Consider the following 25,819-nt stretch of genomic DNA (forward strand, 5'->3'; position numbering starts at 1 on the left):
GTAGAATATAACAAAAAATGTTGTGGAGTATGAACAATGCAGTGATATGTAATCTGACAGATTCCATACTGCATAAACGGCACTGCATTGTGGGATATGACATCCTACTCAATATATACAGTACATTTCAGAGCATTGTACAATTAATGCAGTTAAAAAAAGTGAAAGTATGCTTTGAAAGTGGGAATAGTTAAAAAAATATAATTCAAACACTAAAGTGACATATGTCATAATAATTATAACACCATTTTCATAAAGAAAGGGAGCCACATTTTAAAGGGATTTAATAGTGGCTGGTGTTTGTTCCTTTTCAAGTCTACTCCGTCCCCCTTTTTTGTTTTCACTGGCCTTTCCTACTTGACTTGAGGCACAGAAACTGTGTTCCTGTTCTACAGATACCATTCTCTGCCAATTCCTCTGCTAATTTCCTCTGTCCTCTTCTGGCTGGTACCAATATTGTTTTGGCCTGCAGCCCTGAGATCAATCTTTTTCCCTGACAACAGCAGAAAGCAAACTCCCCACCTCTCAGCTTGAGGATGAGAAGCCCCACCCTCTCATCTGTGTTTTAAAAGAAAGGGCATTCTTGTCTTGCTTTTTCAGGAATGGAATGTCAGCCATTAGGATAACCTACAGTATCTTGACTGGACAGGTTTCTAAGAATTCCCCATTCTCACTCCCTCCCTACGGAAAGTACTTTGAATTTCCAACATTCCAACTGCAAGTTAGTTTTTCTGTTATGATTTTTTATATTTTGTAAAAACAAAGAGCAAACATCTTAACCCCATAAAAGACTGACTAACGCTTGCCATTTAACTCTTAAATGCCTTTCAAAGCACTTAGATAATTGAACATGAGTGTTGTGATTTGTTCAGCTCTTAGCTCCCTTTCATATGGAAATGTAAAATAAATAGTTATTTTGAATAAATCTGTTCTTTATGTCTCCAGACCAACAATGAGCAGAATATGACAAACATCTAATGAGTTTATTCCAAGTACAGTATTCCAGTTTGGCTTTATACAGTAGTTTACTGATAGGAAACAGGTCAGGCAACACATTCTTGCAAATGTGAACATACAATAGAACTATTTAAAATACATGCATAAGATCTTTTCCTATAATAGGTCAGGTGTACATCAGAAAAGTGTACAACGTGTGTACAAAGAAACTTATTTATGAACATTTCTAAAAAATGCAACAAACATTTGAAAAGTAATGCATTTTATTAAACTAAAAAAAGCAGCTAGTTTTCATACGCTCCAGGTTAAATTAAAAAAAAAGCTTTTTTAATTCCATTAATTAAAATTCTGTTATGTTAGTGAAATTAAAAGAAATCACAAAAACATCTTTAAAAAATCCAAGTTAAAGGTGTGTAGGGAAGTTGAATGTAACATTAACTTAACCCTTTTTTAACCCCATTGTGAACATATGTCTTGCAACTTTATGAACCGAAATACAAAAATCCAGAATTTTTTAGCTCCTTTAATAATAAAAGAAAACTAAAAAGAAATAAACAAAAGTAACAAACCGTTAATCATAATATAATCATAATAAAATATATTTCCTGTCTTGATCACAACTTATTCAAAAGTTCATAAAGACACAATGGCTCATTAGCTCAAGATTAGCTATAGTCTTAGGCTTGTTTACCTACAATAACATTAGGCAGACCAAGATTAGTACTAAGTACAAGTTCTTTAAGTAAGCATTTTAAATCAAACAGTTGGTTTGACTGAGTTACATAATGAGCTATATCCCAGTTAAAGCCTAGTGTCCCCATTCAGGTCAATTTTCAATACGCCTTTTTTTGAGGACACTAATTTCTATTAAGTAAAAGTGATAACAATACTAGAGAAATATTTAATATTAGGTATATTTAATATTTAATGATAGCTATACAGTAGGTATACAGGTAGCTATACAGGTAAAGCCTACCAATAACAGTGAACTCACTGAAGTATGATTGGACGCATAATTCATTTTATATTTGAACATATTCAGTATGCCTCCAAGGTATTACATCCATAGAGTACTCATTGAATGGAATAATTTACCTCACATGCTACAAGTTTCTAGGCCACAATATACTGTTCTAAGGTGCTAAGCTAAAGCCTTATACTTTTAAACAGTCAAGGAGTGTTCACATTAGGTTAACAAACATCTTTAGCATGCTTTTATGCCTTCAAATCATGAAAGGCGTTCCCTATTCTCACAATTACAGATAAAGAGTTGCATGCGTCTTTGGATCCTCCATATGATCCAAATGCTAAATTCTAAAACAACATAAAATAATCCGATCTAATGATGATATTTTCTAATCTAACGAGAGAGAGGATTTGGTAGTTGACAGCAACTAAAAATAATTACCAGAAAAAAAAGAGATTTTGAACAGCTGCAAACAATAGGATTTTATAGTATTAATTTCCCAAGAAATAACGTCGCTTCACGCTTGGAAAAAATTCAGAGACAGCAAATGGCAGGAATTTAAAGGATTTATGCACCTAATGAAAGTATCTGCTGATTTATCTATGGAAGGTTTGTTTCAAACTAAAATACAATGAACTTGTCAGAAACTGTCACCTTAAAGGACCACAAATTCATTACTTCAAATAATGGATCCTTGAAACACAGCTGTTTAGAACTGGACCTATTGAAGAAATATTTTATACAAAAACTATAGGCTCAATTCTACTCTCGTTTGTGCTGCAATAGATACACCTGATGTAAAAAACCTATTAGCTGTAACCATGGTTAAAGACAGTCACTTAAAAAATACTTAAACATAAATACAGTATAAAGCACAATAAGCTTTTCAACAGAGCTTGCTTGGGCTAAATTTTCAATTATCAATGTTTCCAAAATGTACAAAAGGAAATAAAGTACAGTTTATGCCATGTTTAACTTAAATTCAGAAACATAAAACTCCAGCTGCACCATAATAAGAGATCCCTCTGCAGCTGTGAATTATTATGTGGACAATTTAATACTGCCAAAGAGGAAATAGCAGATTAAGATCATATCTTTGCTAAACTGCCAAACCGAGCACGTTCTTGGGAGAAATACAACATCATTTAAGCATCAGAATGTTTGCATCACATCTTCTTTTAAAATGTCATCTAAACCTACAGAAAAAAAGGCTTTTTTTGGACATGCAAACAACCGAAAGCACTACACTTTTGTAGTGTATTTATAAAATAGGGCTTTTTCAAAATTACATCTCTTAAAATGATCGAAAGGCAATAATTTGTTCTGCCATTGGGGCAAAATTAAAATGAGACACAACATTCTTTACAGTCATGGAAAAAGTGAAAAACACACTTTCCCAAAATGTTATTACATTTTGTGAATGGTATGAAGTAACGAGAAGCACATGTGTAACTTAGTACTCCAAGCAGTAGTCAAGGCTAACCTAATTGTAAGAACAGAACTTGAACTCTTGTCATATAAAGGATTTTTGTTGCTAAAATATATCACATAAAAAAACAGATGTTGATTGAGAGGCATAATCACAGATGGGAAAGATATTACTGGCACACTCAAAAGAATCTTTAAATATTTCCAACTGAACGGGGCTAAATAAATTTATTTGCTCTAGTTTTTTATTACTTTGCAAAGCTCCTTACATACGGTATATCACATACTGTATGACCATATCCCTTACCATTTCTGAATCACTGTAATTAGTAAGAATATGCAGTCTTCTCCAGCCATCAACACACTAAAATCCAGAGTAAGATGTATACTGTAAAGAATAAATGTATATGAACATTTGGAAATAAAACGTATGCTGATGCACAATTAAAAGTATTATAATCAAAAACATATAATTTCATATATTTTAAGAACGAGCTGATAGAAGTGTTGATTAGTGTTCCTTGAGATAACTAAATATTAAGCCCAAGTCATGAGATTTCAACATGCGTATGTGTTTCGTATTGGAGATTAGTTAAGAAGATAGTGGAGATAGTTAGATAGTTAGAATCTATATGAATAGCGATTCAAAAAGAGATTCAACATGATAATTAATACAAAACAAGAAACCATACTACCCTTGAGAAATGAAACTCATCCAGTTATCTGCACGATTCAAAGTGCCATTCTGAGAAATTATCTGAAGAACAAGAAAATCTCCTTTAACAAGCAGAATACTGGTGCAAAGAAGCTAGAAGAAACAGATTGGGTGCTGGAAGCCACCACAGTAACTACAATGTTCATCTGATCCATCCTTCTAAAGGTTTTCAGACTGCAGTGGCTACACATTTAAGAAATTCCAGGAAGAAATCACCTGTACATTAGCAGAATGACTAATTTGGCATGCCCAGAAGCATTTCATGAGTAACGTCAACAGCCAAGAGGAAATTTGCCATTTCCAGTGGGCCACAGAACCTCTGAGGTGGCAGCAGAGAGGTGAAGCGTTTGGAAGAATACCATTTTGGCTGTGACAGACCTAAAGACAACATATAGAAACACTGTGGTAATAATTTTGCAGAGTGTTGCATTGCTTAAGGACCCGATCTGTTTATGATCAGACCATAGAATGGCCCGTCCCAATTGTACAGCCTCACACTGATGACAGCCCATTCAATAGTCTGATTGCAAGCTCCATCAGTTGGTTTAAGCCAAGCAGTGGGACAGTCAAGGTATGATGATGTGGGAAGCAATCTCCTCTAAGACTAAAAGGCCTCTGGTGAAGACTGAGGGCAATCCTACAGCTCAGTCACACATTGACAAAGTCCTTGAGCCAGGTTTCTGCTCCTGCAAACCCATACCGAAGCGTCAATGTTCAAGCAGGACAATGCAAGAGCACACATGAGCAAGGATTACAATGGCACAACTCTGAGAAAACAATGCAACAGTACAACTTGCTGTGGCCAGCTTTATATGCAATACAGCTTGCCAATGCTATCAACAGGGGGAAACTGTGACCATGCAAATTTTTCCAACTGGTTGCAATTGCACAGAGCGTTTGGAAGAACATGCCACAGTTCTCTGTACAAAGGCTGATCAGGTTTGTGTGTCAATGTATAGATTGTAGTAAAAACCTAATACTGGACACAGAAAAAACAGCATCCTCCAACAGTTATTTACTTCTATCAACATAAACAGAATCTAGTACTGTTAATCACAACATTAGAAATCCAATTGAAATAATATAAAAAACCCATCTGCTGTTTTCACATCAAAAACGCTTCGCATTCTCAAACAGAAAAATACACAAGTGAAAACATCCAGTCCGCAAACTACAAACATAATGATTGTAGCTACAGACCGCGTTTTCACGTAAGAAATACATTTAAAACACCTGCGTTTTGTGGCCTGCCTTTGGAAGTATGTTCAGCACCTCTACTACTCAAATAGACTCTCCAAGTCAAGACTATTCAACAGGAAATAAAGCAAAGCGTCATTAGCTCTTGGAGAACGATCTCTGAACTAGTCTCTTTGTAGAGGAGGCTTGAAAGGGCCTGCTTCTTGTGAATGTCTCCCCCCTAATCTGATTTCACCTGTGAGAAGGTCCCCTGAGAAGCAGGGAGAAACAGAACTTTGAAGGCATCTGTGTTTATGGTTCATAGTCAAACAGCTTGGGCTTCCCTGTTTTTGCCCAGCTGCAAACATGCTTTTCTTTTATTCCCCCCCTTTTAATTATATCAGCTGAGCTCAAGACAGAAGTAAAGCCCTAGGCAGCTGTTTTACACTTAAAAGGTTAATGATACTCTAATCCGCTCACTTTAAAGAATTTGCACGGATTCCGATAATTCTTCCAACTCCTCCCACCCCCCCGTCCCTCTCTTTCCTTAAATAAATAAATGAAGCAAAAACAAGCATCAACAACAAAAACAACTGACTGGGATGACTCCAAGGGAGGTGTGATGAAGCACAAACAAGCACAGAGCTTGGACAGTCAGATTCTTTACCAAGATAAGAAAAGCCTTCATTAATGCCAGATGCATTCAGGACTTAAGCATGCACTGGGTTCTTTATGCTGTCAGGCAGCCTCTCAGATATTGAACAGAGACGAGCAGAGGATCATGAAGACAAACGCTGTGGATGGCAGAGGTGCTCTTTTCAGCAAATGCCACCCCACAGTCATTCTGCAGGATAAACACGAATCCAGTTGGGTACAGAAAACCAAATGGTTTCAACATTTTGAAAAGCTCCTTTCTAGTGCTATTGTAATACAGCCTAACATCCGTACTGAAATATTTTAAATAATTTATCTCTGTTCTACCTTTCCATTCACAGATAATACGATACTGGTGTTACCTTGCCACTGAAAAGGGGGAAAATGTTTTATTATAGTACAGTACTACAATTCTATTACATCTGCAGGTCATTTGAAAAGTGTCTTTTGTTCCCAAATAAGAAATAAAGATCTCTTCTAGGACCACAAGCTGAGGAGTCTGTCTGTGTTTATACACTCCTACAAAAGCAAAGCTGGATAGACGCGCAATTATATGAGTCACTGGGTTTCTGTAATCCTCTCCTTGATAAACCACATCTCAGTAAAAAATGGTGAGCCTATTTTGCTACTCTCTTCAATCATTATATGCTACTGGCGAGCTAGGACAGAAATTACCCTCAATTACTAGTGTAAGGAAACCAGAAATGTCCATCTGATCGGAAATATGTGTATCACAAGTGAAGGCTGGATAGCAACTGTCTCAGCAACAGTGTTTACATTTCAGTCTGCTGCTTCAAATTTGCTGAGCATTCTGATGACAAATATAACATCAAAGGCTGTTTCAGCTGCTGGTCTTCTCAGAGTAATTTAACTTCCTATCAGTTTCCACATGTTTGCATCAATACTTTAAGGCTCTATTCTGTGAATGTATTAAGCACCATTGTGCAAAATGTAACATGCACAAACAAGCATAATTATCTAACGTCCTTCTAAAATAAAATATCACTCCACATCACAATGGACAAATTTATTAAAAATGTACAATCATGTTAAAAAAAAATAAGATCAAGGTTGCTGGTTCCACAAAAGAATACAAATACTACTAACTAAAGGCTTCTGAATAAAAACAGAAGAAAAGAAAATGGAAAGCATCCACATTTTTGCCTCTACATATTAAAAAGACTGAAAAAGACTGGTTTTAATGAAATGTACACATTATACACTGAAAGCAGAAATTATAAAAAAAAAACAAAAGTATTACCTCATTTCTTGCTGAGGGTCAAAGAAAATGAATTTCACACTTTTGCCTCTTTCCTTTTTTACAGTAAGGCTTATCTGAGAAGAGAGAGTGTGTTTAGAGGAGGCTTAGAGTGTAATGTTAACTGATTCAAAATGGCCTTCTTGCATTAACAAAAGATTATGATGGTTTCCAAATTACAGGGTGTTATTTTTAGTTGAACTAGTTCAATATTCATAATGGAGCAGATGTAGCAGTTTAACAAAATAGCTCTTTAAATTGAACCCATATTGAAAACAGGAATCTGTCTCGCACTCTCTCCTTCGCTTTCCATTTTTATGAATTGACACACGCTGCCCTCAGAATAATTTACACGGTGCATTCATCTCTAGAGCACCTGCTGATCACTCAGGAACACAACATTTTCCTGAAACAGGCATGGGGCTCCTATTCTCCTTTTACAATATCTCTTTCACTGGTAGCCAAAAGTAATACAAACACTTGCATGAGGTGGCCAATTAAAAACAATTCGATGGGGGAATACTCTAAATCAGAGAATACATGGAGTAGTTAAAGAATAATTAAGCATGTAAGTTCATTTCATTTTTTTCCACCAGCATTTTCTGTGTGCGTAAAAGGACTGAATACTACTGAACTGACATTTTACCTAAAGTCTGTGGATTCTTAAAAATCAAAATTCAGATACAAGACCTTTTACTTTACACTGTATTTTGTATGAGGTTTTAATAACTCAAGTAAAAATATTTAGAATTACTCGTTAAAAAAATTATAAATGCCAAAAGTAGAACACAGAAGAAATAGGATTTGTAATGTAGTACAGTATGTATCATTTTTGCATTTTGCAGTACTTTTAAAGCAGTTTGCATAGGTCCAATCAGCCATTGACTTCTTTATACTGTATGTTTTACTCGTTTGTTAATTATGTTTTGAGCACTGTACTTGATGTAATAACTGAGTCCAGTATACTTCCTTTTTAAGTGTTTGTTGGAAGAAGAATTAAAAATTCAGTCAATCCATTAAAAGCAGTCTGGCTGAAAGGTGGATATGGACAGTATACTGTATTCTGGGTCTTTCTTGGTCCAGCTGGCTGGTGATATTCAGTATTTCATCATGTTCACTAAAGCAGTAACAAACCAACAAAGTCAATATGTTCAGTCAAAGGAGGTAAAATATAAGGGACTATTGTCTCTCTCCATTGATCCAAAGCACTCAAAAGAGGTACAGCAGCAAACCAGTTTTAATTAGACTTCTACCTATTTTGTTCCTGTAGGTTCAATGCTTCGAAAAACACTGACAGTGTAATGAGAGGTTGCAAAAAATCCATAAGTGTTCAAATATTGGGGGGCAGGATTCTGATGGCCTTTCCCAAACAACAGTTAGAACGGTGAAATGTTGCAGAATAAAGAAAGGAATGTTTCTGTTATGCACTGAAGGTTAATTCAGAAAAGAATGGCAAACACTACAGCAAACATCTACTGTATGAAGGAAAAAAAGTTAAGCAAAAGCAAGTTAAGAAAGAAATTAACAATGTTCATCCATTAATAAAAGCACGTGAAGGGGAAATGCATAAGCATGTGCGAAAGAAAAGAGGATAACAAAGAGCTAAAGGTTTCAGTGCTCAGTCCTTGCAATATTTGCCATTCCTCCCTGACCATTAGAAACCAAATAAAACAACCTGCTGGTTTTATTGAGGGGTTTTATAGATTTTCTGTGAATGGGGAAGTCCATCCTTTAGCAATTGTCACCTCATAAAAAAAAACTAATCAAGCCATTACAAAGCTCATATTCTCCATCAATCAAGTGGGTATACAGATATGTCTATAAATAATGCTTGTCACCCTCTATCATCACCTTTTTTTTTGTTCAGGCTGCCCAAAACCCACAAACAAAAGCCAATTACAGATAACGATGTTGGTAATCTCACTTTCCAAAGTCCCTGTCTGAATAGCCTGGGTGATGAAAGATAGCAGCAAGGCCAAAACTAAAGTCTAGCCTGCACAGACTTCTTTCTTTTCCCATGTCAGGCAAACCCCCTACCATCTCCTTCCCTTGACACCACAAACTATGCCTCCCCCCCCCAAACAACTCCTTTACCCTTTCACAGCTAATCTTTAAATGTAAATTCTCTGACAGCAAAATAGAGAAGCAGCAGATAACAGGTTACATCTTCACTCCTGGTCTGTTATCGAGTTCTGCATCACTGAAAAGCACCTATTCAATGAGATTACCTTCTGGCAGAGTGCACTGCGACACACAACGGCTTTGTATTCATTAAACACACATCCCCGGCTTATCTGAAATAAAAAGGCTTGTCAGGATGGCACATTGTATGTGTGTGTGTGTGTGTGAGGGGAAGGCAATGTGCATTAGGGTGATTACAATATCAGCTCAGCCCAGATGGATGCAGGAAAATAAACAGAGAGGGGGTGTGTGTGTGAAGTTAATTGGTAACTCAAAGGGAAAACAGAGATGGGATTAAAAGGAAAGAGGAGGGAGGGAGGGAGAGAAAAAGAGGGAGAAATGGAGAAAGAGAGAACTGCAGGCCAACTGCAGGCAGCTAGGACACCTGTCACCTGGAACAGAAGGCTGCTCAGCAAGCTTGGACTGAGAGCTGTGTGCCTTTCCATCACTGTCAAGTTGTGTGGTAAAAGGTAAAAGACAGGAGTGATGCCAGTGTGTCTGTATGTGGAGGAGACAAACATCCTATTAGACAGGAGGGTTAAACATTGGCTGTTCTGTACAGGTCTGGCTAAAATGACACAAATGAAAAAATCGCTAATACGCCTCATTCGGTATAAATACTTCATGATACGCAAACAGAATAAAAACAACAACAAGATATAAAAAGTCTCATATGTCACTCGATCTATGTGATAGCAGAATGCTGTGCTCAGTCCTCTAATTCTGATAAAAAACAATTACCAACACTTGCAGTAACATTCTGCATACATTCTATTATTTGCTTGGCAGAAGCTCTTAACCGTGTGGAAGTGGTCAAATCAATGCAATAAGTGGATTAAGATGGATAACATCATAAAAGAAAATACTGTATTTTCATGGTAAATTTGAATAAAACTAACCCATTTACAAATGATATTTAGGAAAGCATGTCTGTCATTAGAGGTAGCAAAGTTTCAGCAAATCAGCCTAGAATATTTTGATCAAGTTTGTTTTTATGAATTTGTGGAGTTTGGAAAAATGTGTGAATTTTGAGAATTTGACTATCACAGAGCACCATGTAACAGTAAGAAAGCATGACTCTTCATTACACGGCACACCAACCAAATTTGCCACAACAACATAAAAATTAATTAAAAGCATCACAGAACATGATATTAAGCTATAATGCATCTACAATTCCTGTATCACACATAGCACCCACTGCTGGATTGAAATGCACACAGACATGCAGAAATCCTCTTTAGATCTAGCCTTTTCAGAATAATGAGTTACCTCCTATCACATATAATGCAGAGGCTCCATCTGCTTCAGACATTGTTGTGTACAAGACAACCCCACCCCCCAAAAAGAAACAAAAATAAAGAGTATCACTTATCACAAAGGGTAGCAGGCACGGCTACATTTTACAGCACGCACTACAGTTTTAGCAGGATTAAAATACATCATCACATTTTCTGACAAGACAAAAGACTTTGAACCAAAAAAAGAGATCACAAAATGCAAATGAGAGTATGTCTCAAATATGTACCATTTCTTACTTCATATGATTCATTTTTCATAATTACTCATTATAAAATACTATACCTAAAAGAACTACTTCCTTTTAAGAAAATGTAGTCTACACTTTAGATTGTGGAGAATGTAAAGAAGGATTGTATACAAATTTGTTAAGAACATTAATATATTATATATTAATAGCAAAATAAGGCAGCAGGATAAACATTTTAAAAATAGGAGTATTGCACATATACTGTATATGACTGTTTTTTTGTTCAAGTGATTTAATATACATCGGTAACAAATATGTACAGTATATATTTAATACTACTATCAAGGAAGAGAAACACAAGAACACACGACAAAATGAATACTAAAGTCAAATTCATTATACATAGATTTCTTGTCAACAAATAAGCAATTTTATGAATTTGCTCATCATATCTTTGACAATAAAGGATAAACTAAACTAAGATATATTTAAGCTCAGAAAATTTTCACTTTCTCAGTTTAGCATTTCACACCACCGAAATTAATAGCACAAATGTTGCCCTGTGAATTTTGGCACAGTATGTGGAACAGAAAATTTAATACAGTGCAGTAAAATAAAGCTGTGCCCTTAAGGATGTTTTTAAAATGTGTTAATGCCAATTGCAATATCTTTTGAAATGCCACCTTTTTCATTAGCAGGAAAACTTCTCAAATTTCATGTCTTTGACCCCAGCCTATAATTACTGTGGACAGACAGGTGCAAGGCTTCTGCATGTACAGATGGCTACTGAAAATGTTGCAGAGTGGCTCCTTCTGTTTAAACAGCACACAGAGATAACCCACACAGCACTTATCACTTACAATTACCTCCAGCAAACTGAACTAATGTTTGCTTTAATTAAATGCCCACCTCCATGTTATCGTTGTCTCTGGATTTTGTACCAATGGCAAAAAGATGAGGAGGAAAGTAAAATAATGGTAAGTTAATGGGCTGTATGTAGATTAGAGGCTGAGCATGAATTCTAAAAGCATCTACCCAGCAATAACGATTCTGGACCCATCAGCAGTTTCCATAGAAGCAAAGCATAGCAAAAACATATGACAACGAGCCAGATCTTTGCATGTGCACTGTGACACACTATGTACTACTCGTCTAACCATGGAATCTTTCTTACTCTCCCAGCTCGGTGCATAATTATTACATAAGATCTGATGAACATATGCAGGTAGGTAGATGACTACTTCTGGTAACAACATACTATGACAACTGCCCACTCAAAAAAAAAATTTCAATATGCAGGGTATAAGGATCCTTTCCAAAAGTGAAAACGAAAGGGTCAAAACATAACATATGGTACACACACTACAGATGTCTCAAAAGTCTATTTGGCAGAGAGACTAGATTATCAAGGTCTAATTCAGGACGATGCCCTTTCGTCTCTCACATATTTTGGACTGATTAAAACACACTACTTCAATTCTGCACTAAAGGTTGTAATGCTTCTGACATCATTTAAAAAGCAAACGCTACTTGCAAAACAAAACCTAAATACAAAGACAGAAGACGGTTTTCGAGTTAGGGAAATATTGAATAATTCTGAATGTCTGATATTGAGCGTTTTTCCCAGATAGATTTAAAAAATCCAAATCAAAGAGTTACAATAAACCCCAACAGGAAGACATTTTTCACAATGTTCACATACCGAGCCCTCGCTCAAAGCCGTGAGAACCAGGATCTACAGTAGAACCCAGCCTCCTAAGTCCCCTCTTTTTCTTCGATGAAAAGGCATGTTGATCACAGCACAGAACAAGTTCCCACAGAAAAAAAGAGCGACCCTTTAATTTAAATCTGAAGTCCCTAACATTCTATTAATGCCACTTTTCAAGATTTGTCACGAGCGACTCACAAGAGAGAAAACCATCAAGGTGGATCGCAAAGATGAAACTGACAAATGTGAGTGGTTTAGGGTTTTCAAATGCAAAGTCTCCAGATGCCAACTTTTGAAGAGTACCCAACTCGAGAGAATGAAATGTGCTAAGATCCTCAATGAAATGGGCTTTACATTGAGTGGCTGTCAGCTGATGTTCATCTTTAATAGAAGGGGGAAAATGAGACTTGACAGAGGGGAGTTGGGAAAAGGAGAGAGAGTTGACTTGCCAGTGATGAACTTCATCACAGCATTCCAACTCTTTTCAGGGGTTTATGTAAAAGACTATTGTGCTATAAATTAATATATTTCTTACACTCACCCTGACGGCAAGCGTGTAAATTACCATTCATTGGATTATTACAGCACACATTTAATTATTGATAATTCAATTTTTTTTTCAAATAAAGAAGTGTCCACATTTCTGCAAGCTTATTATTTCCCCTCGTATTTCTAAATCAGAACAAGACCTTCAGGCAATCCCTATGTTCTTAGGGATTCAGAAGTTTCTTTTAGCTTTTATTTTCCTGGGCTTCAATTCATCTAAACACTTGCAATCTTAAAGAAGAGTAAAATGTGTTGCAACTTATTTCAATGTAACAAAAAAAAAAAAACAAGTTTCTTATAAATATCTACGCCTAGCAATTTCCTGTTCATTAAAAATTAATACTGCACAGTGGATTGTTAATCGGCATCAGGATTTTAAATAGCAATATAAAAGAAAAAAAAACGGAGATGTTATAAAACAAGGACAGATGTTATGTCTCCAGAATAACAGGATTAAGAGACACAGGAGTCAGACTACCTCTATAACGCTACAGTAATGAGTAATAAAATGTTTTGAAACAATCGCTCAAAACCTCTTGCCTATTAGAAATACACAGGACACTCGGGCAATTTTAAGACCCTAATCCGACAGAAAATACTCACATTCTAGCGCAATGAAAGCCATCCACACATCATTAAAGGTGTTGTCACCATATCAATAAAAACTCTTTACAATACACTAAAAATTCCGGATCTAACACTTAAATCCAACCGTAAATCCCCCCCAAAAATATTCATTATATATATAGGGGTACCTTAAATAACCCCATCTAGAAATCTGTAGTTCTCAAGTCACTTTTCTGCTAACCGTCTTCTTAACTGTCTTCCCAGCGCCTTTACACTTATCAGTTTGGATTACAGTATCAATTAAAAAATTCCGCAAGACATAAATGTAGTCGATCTATAATGCTGCTATACAGTTTCACGCACAGTAACCGAGGTGTCTATTATACTGCATATATATATATAATGCATAGAAAAACAAATGTTACAGTAATACAGAAATGTTCATGCCAAACAGAATGATGGGTCCATATCTCCCTATATGTCAGCAGATATTCTAAATTTTTCTCAACAGGAAATGGCTTTTAAACTCCATTTTTAAGAATATAGACACATTTGCACACATATATTCCATAGAAGTCTTAAAGACGTTTTTACATGTCAAGCAAGCAGTCCTACAGTACATTTACCTTTGCATGACACAGACCAGTGTATTTCCAGTGTTAGGTACAGACAGACCCGAGAGATAGAGAAAATAATTATTTAAAAAAACAGCACTTACACTGAAAAGGGACAGAAATTCCCACCATTCGTTATTTAATTGTGGACACAAATTAAGTTCCAGTCCCCGACACTGATGGAAATTTAAAGATAAGGAATGTTTTATGCTTGTTTTCAGTTTCGCAGTCCAGGTAACGCACTTTTCCCCCAAAAGTCGAAACTAAGGAGCTCCAAGCAGTGCAGCACAGACGCTAACCGGTCTTCCAAATTCGACTGCAGACAGCAATAACAAGGTATCGTTGAGAAAGGGAAAAAAAAAAGATATTTAAGAGGGTATGGAACACGAGAAGATCCTGTACTGCAGGCAATCACTACAGCAGCGCCATAAAATGGTCCTTTTTGTCGGCGCGCCTTTAGCCTCGAGAAACCTACAGCAGGTCTGCTTTCACTGCCTCTGGGTTGGAGTCAAAACGAAGAGTCTTCCACGGAAACCAAAGTCTGTGGCTCTCGCTTACTGTAGTTGCTTATGGAGTCAAGCAGCACTCTACCGCCAGCCTGCCTATCCTCCCTAACCCAGGTGCCGAGTAGGCGGGGTCGAAGCGGTGGGAGGTGGCAGAGGTAGCAGACATCTGTGTCGTCCACAGGTTGGAGGGGTCAAGTATATGTTAACAATGGGCAGGCCCAGTTGATTATGGGCAGCTGGCTGCCTTTCGGGTTTTTTTTTTACCCCTACTGTTTCTGCTACTGCTGCCGCACTCTCGGTGTGTGCCCGCCTATGTCTGTGTGTGTGGCGTCGGATAGCCTGCCTTTCTTGCGTTTCCAAAAGCGCAGACTGTCCTGTAGTAACCCAAGACAAACACTTTCATATGACCATCTGGAGAGCTGCTGGGTCCTTGCTGTATCTCATCACAATCCGAGAAGGCAGAAGCTCCTCCAAATATCATAACCACTCTCCCAGATCCATTTTCCAGACTAATACCCTTCTGTTAACTGAATGAGATTGTGTGTGTGTTTGTTTTTCCTTACATAAGAAGTTTTTGTTTTTAATCAAGCAAAAACAAATACATTGTATTTAGCCAAAGTGTCCTATTTCATGCTGTTGTAGCGTGACACCCATCTACTGTATGTCCAGACTGGCATACACCTCAAACAGAATTTGGATTTTAAAACTGCAGAGGAACGTTTCTGGTGATCTTAAAATTAAAGAAGAAAAAATCAATTATTTTCATGCCTACAGTTAACACTTATACTGTATATTCAAATGTTAAACGTTAATATTGATTAAAACACTGCAAAACCATTTTAAAACTGATATGAGAACATACATATGCATATCAAATATGTAATAATCATGAATAATTAATAAAATAAAATTATTCTTAAATAATAATGATATTAAATAATAATAAAAGTAGTGTACTTCAAAGTTTCAAACTATTTAAAAAACTACAATTACTATTGAAATTACTATTTGTCTTTCATCTTAAATTCCTGATTTACAGTTTAATTATTTGTTAAAATAAATTAACGTCCTTTTACATGAACAAAAATAGCAATACTACTCTTGAAAAGACATCGGCAAATCTTAATTCTTATAAATTGCAAATGTGTTTTCAAAGGTTACTACAGAATTTATAAGAGTAAATAAATCAACATTACTGTTATTATTAATAGCATCCACTGTGTGTGCTACATACTTTTTCAAAGAGTTTAAAACGTACTTGAATTTTCTTGGAAATCATACTTATTGTATAATCAGCAACGTTGCTTAATGAAGCAGTTCAACATGCAGAAAGTATCAAAAAAATTGGATGTGACTGTAAAACAAAATTTCTCTGTTCTATATATTTTTAAAGCTTTTCGCGATAATCAAGCAAAAACATCTTGATGGAGAGGCACAAAATAGCTCTTAAGGAAATGTGATGAGGGAAATGGCCTGATCATTTCTAATGTCCGCTGATAACGGTGTAAAAGAACAGGAAACACTCTGTGCTGTTTTGCTGTTGAGGTTCCTGGAAGCTGCCTGTACTGTACGAACCACGATTCACACACAGGATACCTCGCCTAGCAGGGAAAACCGTTACCCTGACACACACAGACTTGCACACTTCCTTATCCTCCCCACCCGCTGGGAAGCCACCTGCGATAAACAAAGGCTGTCCCATTATCTAGGCGCTCAGAAACAATAATAAAATAACATCCAAACACAAGGCTGTTTACTTAAATAAGCGGTTAGAAAATAAACTGAGGCAGTGCAAACTACAGTAGTTACCACATACAGTATGCCCAGCACTTAAGGTACAGGACAGTTGAAAACTTTCGTGACAGCCTACTGAGCACAATAATGACATCTTTACACCAGTAATGCTGAATATGCATGTGGCCACGTGTTTCTGTCAAACTTCAGTAAGTATTTCAACGACCAAATCTGATTCCTCTATCCTTTACCACAATACTGAAATGTGGTTTAAAAAAATATATATCCCTTTTTTTTAGCAGAACATTAATACATTAAACAAAAACATACATTTTTGTATGCACTATAAAAGCAACTTGACTTTAGTCACTGGGTATGGAACAAATAACTTTGGGTATTCAGTTACATGATGAGGTTGAACTGGAAATTCATACAGATTATTTATTTATCATTTAAAAGGGCAAGCTGTCTTGGTTGTCAACAGCCATCAATCACTTTGTAATCAATATTAGCATGTGTTTTCCAATAATGGTCCAAAGGCATTAGGCAGTGACTTAAGGCATTTAAATAAAGTAAAAATGACATACTACTGTACATTACAGATGTAATGTAAAGATGACATTACAGGAGAATTTGTTTCTTGAAATACAAGTGTTGGGATAGGTTAGAAACAACTAAGCCTTTTGTGCAATAAATCTGATACATACAGTATATATTTGTTAAATATTACAAGGGCTTACTTTTATTCTGCTTTTTTTCAAAAGTGAGCATCTGAACCCTTTGGCTAGGAGACTATCCTGTTCAAAAACGAAGGAGTTACAGGCTAGCAACGAGAACCATCCTACTCAAGATGAGTGCTAACCTTTCAGAACCATAGGCTTTAGAACAGCACTTAGAGTTGTTTTCATCAGAGCACTGATAAACGCACTATGAAAAAGATCAGATACTAACACAACGGTTTCAGGTAAAAGGCAGAAAACCTGACTGTTTGATAGTGTAACTCAAGACATTACTGTACAGTGAACACAAAAGAAAAGCATTTTAGTGTGAAATTGAACATGAACCAGAAAAGCACCAACCTCAATTGAAAAGAGATAGTAGAAAAAACTCTATTATGTGTAATTTCCCATTTAAATTTCATTTTCTTTACTATTTTCATTTTCTTCACTGTTTCCTCTAACAGTAAAAATCTCTGTATAGCATACTGTATGTATACACAATAACAAAGAGATAAAATAATTTCCCAATTGCCTTTTTTATTGTTTTTCTTATACGAAAATAAAACCTACTGTGGATGTACTATCTCATATTTTAACACCTGGGTATTTTTTATTCATCTGTTTATTTGTTCATGCTGATATTTTCTAAAGATGACAACACAGCTGCTTTCCTACAAAAGGAATCTCAGAGCCTCTACAGTGCAATAAACATGGCAGAAGCACGTTTTAGCAATTTAGCAAAGCTTGAGGTCTTGCTCCATTGCATGTCTAGTCCTAGAAAATATTAAATGATGAAAGATATAGGAACTGTACTTGTTTGATTATTACTGGATCTACCAAAATAAAATAAAATGATATATTTTCTCCTCTTTCCTTTATGGAACAGATCTAGTGTCATGAGTCCCTTGCCAGATTATTTTCACAATGAAAGTGTTTCTGTTTACTATTGGCACTGTCTCTTCACACATTTGCACAAATGCATTAACAAGTCAAACAGTAAATATAAAAACAACCGTACACAGCACCAGGAGAAAAAAATGGAAATGGGTCATTCACCCTAAGCAAAGCTAAGACAACATATGGACAAGGATAATTGGAGCACAGGACATATGTGAGGCTGATAAATCAACATAAACACAATGCTAGATGGGGAAAAACAATTACTGAATAAATTTAAAGATTGCAACATTTTTTGCAACATTTGTCCCAATTTTCTCTAATTACACATAATGTCGAGTTGATGTAGAAATGTTCTTTTCTCCTGCAGGATTTACTGTACACATTTAGACTTTTACATCTTGCCTTCAGTCAATAGGGCAGCAAAGGGAATATCACCATGTAAGTTTGCAGCACCAGCAGTTTGGATTCCTCAAATGCTTGTCATTTGTCTCGTCAATCAAAACAAATCAAATGAGAATAAAACCATAGATATCATTCTCTAGGTGTTGAAAAGTCACGAGAAGTAATGTATGAGTTTCTTGTAAGAGCATAAAGGAGTCTATACCATGCTACCCCTATGCTTTTATCCACTGAGTGAGTGGAATTCCTTGTTTCATTATTTATTATTGTTAATTTTTGTAGCAGGTGATTTTATCTGAGGCAACATGCATTACACACTCACAATTAATGCTATATGATGGAGCATTAGAACCTATGTAAGAAGAAGAACCTATTATTTATTTCATATGAAACTAAGCAGTGCAGTGCAACAATTATAAAATATAAGCTAAAGTTACAGCATAGCATAATTCTGTAAGAAATATAATGCAGAACAGAATGAGAAAAGCTTGATAATATAATTTAGAGAAAAGGAAAATATTCAAAATCACATCTTCAGAATTCACAGTAAAACAATGAAGATGTTTCTACAATAAGATTCTCACTCATGATGTTAATCCTATTCCTAGTTTGTGAGGTTAAAGTTGGGTAAAACCAGCCATCAACAGACTAGTCCAGAGAAGCTAAGCTGGACAGGCCATGTCCAAGGTCAGCACTTGGGGTTATCCTATCCATCTGATTCATATTCAGAATTTCTTTCAGGCTGCCTACAGCACAAGAAATTTCAGGAAAAAAATAATCTGGCACATCAGCAGAATGACTGCAGCTCACCATCTACAGAGTGATCTATCTGAGTGATCAGAAATTTCAGTGGTACGATGGACAGCTGAGAGACCAAGTGACCACGATCTGTGGGCCAGCTGGTGCCAAAGAAAGTAGCAGAGAATTTTAATTCACCACATTGTGCTTTGTCTTTAGAGACCATGTGGGAAGCATTATGCTGACTGTTGCCTTGTTCAAGCTAACTGGTGGAACAGTTAAAAGTCTTTGGAGTGCAACCTTACTCTTTTGTCAGTCCAAAAGCCAACCGTTTTTCCATTCCTTCAAGTCGGTCCAGAAGTGTAGATTTTCGATGCAATGAACAGAGTTCTAGAATTAAATGCACTCAGATTTGAGAAAACAACCCCAATCTGCAAATATCTGGAGCACAGGAAGAGTGGAGGAACATCCCACAGCAGTCTGTCCAGAGGCTGATCGGGTTTTATGCGTAAGTGCTGCCGGGGCTGTGTTAATACTCAGAGATGTCGTACTGATCTTACTGATCTATACTGAAATTCGCACTGTTTTCATCTTCACAGAGCGTCATGTTTCATACTGACGGTTTGGTTTTTGATTGGTATTTTTGTTCACATTTTCAGTAATAATGTTTGTTATTCATGTTTAAAATATTTGATTATTAGATTTATTTGTTCTGGGAATCAATATATATATATACACTGTAGAAAGCTTTAACACAATTAAAGACTCTAAAAGTTATTTGTGGATTGATATGTGAATGTGATGATACAATTCAAAATTGTAATATTGACTAAATGAGCCAATGTATATAAAGCCTACTTAATACTATATGATTATACATACTATATAAGATGAAAGAAACCAACAAAAAACAGCAAACTCCAACCTAAACAAGCCTGAGACTGCCTTGTGTACAAATGCAGTTAATTCTATACTTATTTACACATGTAAAAACAGGTTCATCAGACAAAATTAACGCTATCTTTGGGTCTGCAATGGATGCAGCCAAAAAAGTGTAAGAAATTTAGTTTTAAGTTACATTAACATACGGCCTCGATAATTGCACAATGAATATGGCTGGCACATCAGTGGCTATAGAACACAAAGGGACACAAAGGGTTGTGGTGGTTTTTATCAAATTAATGTGACACGCTCCCTGATGGAACTGGCACCCATTAGGAGGGAAACAGAAGGATTTATGGCACACAGGCCTCAGAAAAGAAGATTCGGTAAGACTGCAGAAGAGCTTTGGGAACATTAATTATTGTGCTGGCATTCAAACTGTTTGAGTCTGAATGTCACAACACTCCATTTTTCATAGTCATGTCAAGCAAAAACACTGTATACACTGTACATTCATATATATTAAGACAGCAGTGTGTAGGAGTGGCTAGGGCTCTGGACTCAGAAATGGAAGTTTTAGGGCTCAAATTCCAAGTGGAGCACTGGAGTTATCCCCTTGAGCAAAGTATGTATCTCAGATTTCATTGGTTAAATGCTTAGCTGTATAAATGTGAATACAAGCAATTTGCTTTGAGTAAAAGTGTCAGTCAATTAAATGAATAAAAGTAACATAAGGGGTTTAATGCAGAGGGTTCACATGACTACATTTCTCCTATTTCTGCCACAGGAGGTCAACATTATTGCTACTTTGAAGAGCAGGTACAGCATATTGTCTACAGACACCGAAGCCTTTAATCATTATTTCGTTGTTTTACTGTATATAGTGTCTTTCATGACATACCATCTGAAGATGCAACAAAGCCAAATCTAAAATATTAAAAATGAACAAATAATGCAATAATATAAACAAGATACCTAGAGTAAGAAACAAGTCTCTAGGACAGAATTTAAAAGCACTGGTTGAATTCCAAGATCTAAAATCTGAGATCAATCTACAACCAAAGAGTCCAAAAATATGTAGGTGTGTAGGGAGATCATACAGTATGGTATTTAGTCAGTAGCAAATCCATTCATTCAAGCCTTAAAGGTGAGTATTATTTTTCATTTTATTTTAAATTTACAGGGCGCCAGTGAAAGAAATTAAAACAGTTGATATACAGTATGCACATGAAGTTTAATTTTAAGTTTCAAGCAAATGCAACTTCTTAAGAATGTTTAGATATGCCAGCAATCACCGCATGATAGCAAGCCTGAAAACAACAGTAGCTTCCTTGCAATGCACTGGGAGAGATGTAAGGGGGCACAAGCTATTTTACAAAGTTAAAAAAATGAGAAACACACAATGAAACTGAATGACCCCGAGAACTTTGAAAGGAAGTACTATATAGCTGGAATGGTGGCAGAGCCAGAGGGAAATTCACAAGGCACTGAATAGTCTGTTTTCTGGATGAAGATAAAGCCATCAGTCCAGGCACTTTGTAGTGTAAACAGGAGTTTGGAACTGGGATTTATACATTTCCACAAGCCACTCCCCGCAAAGTCAGTCATCAGCTGCTGCTGTCAGAACAGCCCCTCACACACCCACCTGCCTTGAGGAGGACTGTGGTTTTTTAGATACAGTACATCCTGTCTCAGGAATGGGCTGCAATCCTGATGACCACGTTTGATCCACCTACAGTACGCAATGAGCTAGCAAAGTGCTTTGTTGCTTAAAGCATGGGCCAGCTCTTCAATTTGTGTTTTGCCATTTGATTTGTGTTTTGCTTGGCTCGGGTGTTTATTTACCTGTGCGAACATGGATCTTTCATACTAGCTCTTCTGGTCAGCTTACAGTGGTCTCGATTTGCAACAGCAAAGCCGAAGTAACACAAAGGATGAAATCATCTGGTCTGTTATTAAAAATACATAATTACCCATGAAAAAGATTCTACTTGTTCTTGAAGTATGATCAAATTTAAATGGCCTGAAGATGTGTTCCTTCCTTTCTTAAATAACCTTAAAATATAATGTATTAATCTTAAGTGTACTGTATGCTTTGTTATCAAAGAAATGTACTGGTGTTACATTAACAAAAAACACCTGCACTGTCTTAACATGTATGAACAACATAGGTATAGGCTGTATAGGTTAGCTAACAGATGCATTAATATTAGTACTCTACAGTACGTATGTTAAAAATACAAGCATGTGAGGATTTCTGTGTGACAGATTTGGTCAAACTGCATGTTCACATTTTATATTCACAAAATAATGTTCTACAGGCACAGTCTGGAAAGCATTCATGCAAATGCAATATTAAAGCAGTCACCTTGACTTTTCTGCTTATAGAAACCAGTGAACATTTCCTTTCTCCATGGTTTCCTTTCATGGGCTTGAGGGAACTCTAATGATTTACTGTCTCTTCTAGTTAGTTATGGTATATGTGTCTATCTGCTGTTCACCTACTGAGTTCGGGAGCTCTTGCTTGACCTTTTGCAGTTGATTCACTAAGTATTTGCACAGAGGTCTCAAAATCAATACACACTTTTAATTTATCTCTACAACAACCCTTAATATGAATTGTAACAATAATGTAATGTATTGCACAGTGTGTAGTGCGCCATCTGCAGTTATAGTCTACAGTGTGAAGTGTACAATTAGCAGTTATAGTCACTAGTAACCAGTGTACAGTACACTCCCACTAATTATGGTCACCAGTGTGCAGTGCTTCATCGCCAGTTATAGACACCAGTGTGGACTGTACCATCTGCAGTTATGGTCACCAGTATGCAGTGTTCTGCATCGTCAGCTCAAGACTGTCCCTAGCTGTCTATTCTTCAAATAAGCATTTGTTTCTGTCTTACAGTGGTTATTTACATTCCTTCATTCATTTAAAAACAATCTTTATTGATTGCATCGGCACAGAGTAACGAAACATAAATCTTTTGAAGAACAAATTTTACTTCACAAAGCCTAAACTCATATTATAGGTATTATGCACCTACATAAAAAAACTGCGCTGACAGCTTCACACTATAACATCATTATTTGAATGGATGGATGCTGTGGCTCCAATTGAAAATAAAATACCTACTGATATCATTACTGTGGCTACTACTTCTTCCTTGCTGAACAAGAAAATAAATAACATCTCAAGCTTGAATGAGCACGTTTCATGTTCCATTTATTTATATGCTAGTTTCATAACTTTTCAATTTTTACCGCTGTAGCTTTTACGTACTGTAGGTCACTCATTTATATCTTCAATATTTAGGCAAGACACATTTTGAATGATCATTATTATTAAAACGTCATGACGTTCATGTTCAAGTGCATTCTGTTTCATCAGAGGAACTTTTCCTGAGTGATATATATATATATGAAAACAGTTCTATTTTATTTGTGTTATCTTATTAACCACCAGTGCAGAAGATGTTCCCTCTTCATGTCGTAGCTAGATTGGCTAGAATCCCTCACGGTGTACTTGTAGCAGCCACTCCAGGGACTAAAAGCTAAGAACAAAGATGACTGCTTTCCAAAAAGGATTCCTTGATTTAAGTGACCACATTATCAGCTGCTTTTCTGCATCATTTTCAGTGTCAATAAAATGGCAAGCACCCCTGAGACAAGGCACCCGTCGTCAGTTACTGCAGATGTAAGAGCAGGGTGCTGGTGGAGAAGATGAGTGAAATTCTATGAGTGAATTCATTTTATTGCCTCCTGTACATACAGTACAGGGCTATGCAAACTTGCTTTAAAAACAGATGATTATTTTTTATTAATATCAATAAATAATCAATATTAATAAAGCTTTTTTTGTATTGCAATTTATCACTGGTAATATTGTGACTGAAAAAAATTAAATTTATTTATATAAGGGGTTGCAATAGATGTGTAATCTTTTGCCCATTTGACAGCTTGTCAGACAATACTGACATAATGTGTTTGCTTTCCTTCTTGATATTACAGCATTCGTTTTATGTCACAAAAGTGTGTTATTGAATACTGCACTTTTCTCCCACTGTCAGCACTCACGTTTAATTCTAGCAGTGCTCCCACCACATTTGTGTTATTTCAGAGCCTTGCGTGAAACACACCAGGTTTCATGTAAGTGAATAGTCACGTTAGAAGTTTTGACCTCGCTTTTGATTGAATGCAGCTGGTTGAGGATAGACTCACTGGAACCCACCATGCAATCTAAAAGCATAATCTGGTTTGAACTCAGCAACAACAGGTAGGAGAAGCACTTCCAGTAAAAGAAAATGTGTTTGAACTTCTGTATTTGGCATAGCCCCAGGATTATGCAAAATGTACTGTACATTTTTTTTCTTTTACAGAAAAACCTGGAAAGTGACCTTTTATGTAATGGTGTGTTGAGAATATAATCTAGATTTCAAAAGTTTGTGAATTTATTTTAAGCCCTGCTTTTCTTATAAAGAATTGTCTTGTTGGAAAGCCTTTACGGAAATGACAAATTGCTTACACAGCAAAATAAAAAAATAAAAAAAAACATTTTTGGAGGACACGGGTATTTTCCCTATTGTAAGAAAACACCTGTCAAGGAAGGCAGTTAAAAAATTGCCTGACACCTGAAGAAGGCTCCGCGGCCGAAACGTTGTGTTTTCTCTCTTCTTTTTTTCAGCATGGAATAAACCTATTACTTGTTCCTTTGCAGCCTACACATGCTGACGCAGCTACCCACCTGATTTAAAAAAATCGGCATTCTGAAAGAATCATTTTTTGATGTACATTTTTTTTAAATAGTATTTTTTTCCGAGTCAATAATAAGATCCATTCCATGCCGGACACTTTGTAGTTATGACAGAAGGAGGGAAACCAGGTCTAATAGCCTTGTCGCTGTGGTGAAGTCCCCACTCTCAGAACAGCATCAACAGAAGTTGTTTAGCTTGGTGGCCATGCATCCTTCCTGATTTCCATATTGCATGTGCACTTATCCGTGCCCTGCTTTGTGTTGCAAACGGCTGTTTTTCCGTGTGCAGATGGCATTTGTAGGTTTTAGTAAATTAATAAAAAATTGAATTTAGCAGACACCTGAGCTAGGTTATGGGAGTTGACTGAGAAAAGTGCTTTTTAATTATTCTGGGAATAAATAGGCTCGGAAATGCTTTCCAAGGGATTGATGTGCTTCTTCAATTATCTAAATGTATTGGACACCTTACTGATTAAACTCCTTTGCTGAGTGCAATACATTGTTGTTTTTTTTTATATGCAGATAAATTAACAGCAGGTCTTTACTTTAGACAGCATTCACTTTTTGTTTTTGCTGTTGAGATATTATTCTTACCCTAAAATATGTTGTGCACAACAGACTGTCTATCTACATGATATCTGTGTACAGTAGGTCCGCAAACTGCTTATACTGAGGGTAACAGGAATGAGCCACTTTCAAAGGGGCATTTTGATAAGGGTCTTTACTTAAAATAGTGGGAATTACTTTTACAACAGCTGTAACATGCCAAATTACAGCTGTTGTAAAAGCAAATTACCAAATGACTTTTTGGAAATACAGCTGTTGTAATACCAAATTACATCTTATGAACAGTATGTTTTTTATTAAAACATTTTTGTGCAAAACATACTGTAAAACCTCATATTCACCCTCATTTGTTTTAGATTGTTTC

General features: G+C 36.2%; 1 protein-coding gene across 2 annotated transcripts in view; it reads right to left on the minus strand.

Moving 5' to 3' along the window:
- Window positions 1-15,093, minus strand: part of runx1t1 (RUNX1 partner transcriptional co-repressor 1) — a 67,514-nt gene extending 52,421 nt beyond the window's left edge. The window contains exon 1 of one of the 2 annotated variants that reach the window (XM_088600676.1): window positions 14,736-15,093. Coding sequence is in view for 1 of the 2 variants with exons in the window: in XM_088600668.1 (XP_088456794.1) it covers window positions 14,365-14,392 (28 nt within the window). In the remaining variant the exon portion in view is untranslated. Of the gene's footprint in view, window positions 1-14,364 lie in introns of both variants that reach the window. The other variant, XM_088600668.1, reaches the window with a different exon arrangement.
- Between the last annotated feature and the right edge of the window lie 10,726 nt (window positions 15,094-25,819).

The sequence above is a fragment of the Lepisosteus platostomus genome, chromosome 12 (genome assembly GCF_059453375.1).
Source record: "Lepisosteus platostomus isolate fLepPlt1 chromosome 12, fLepPlt1.hap1, whole genome shotgun sequence".
Taxonomy (NCBI): Eukaryota; Metazoa; Chordata; class Actinopteri; order Semionotiformes; family Lepisosteidae; genus Lepisosteus; species Lepisosteus platostomus.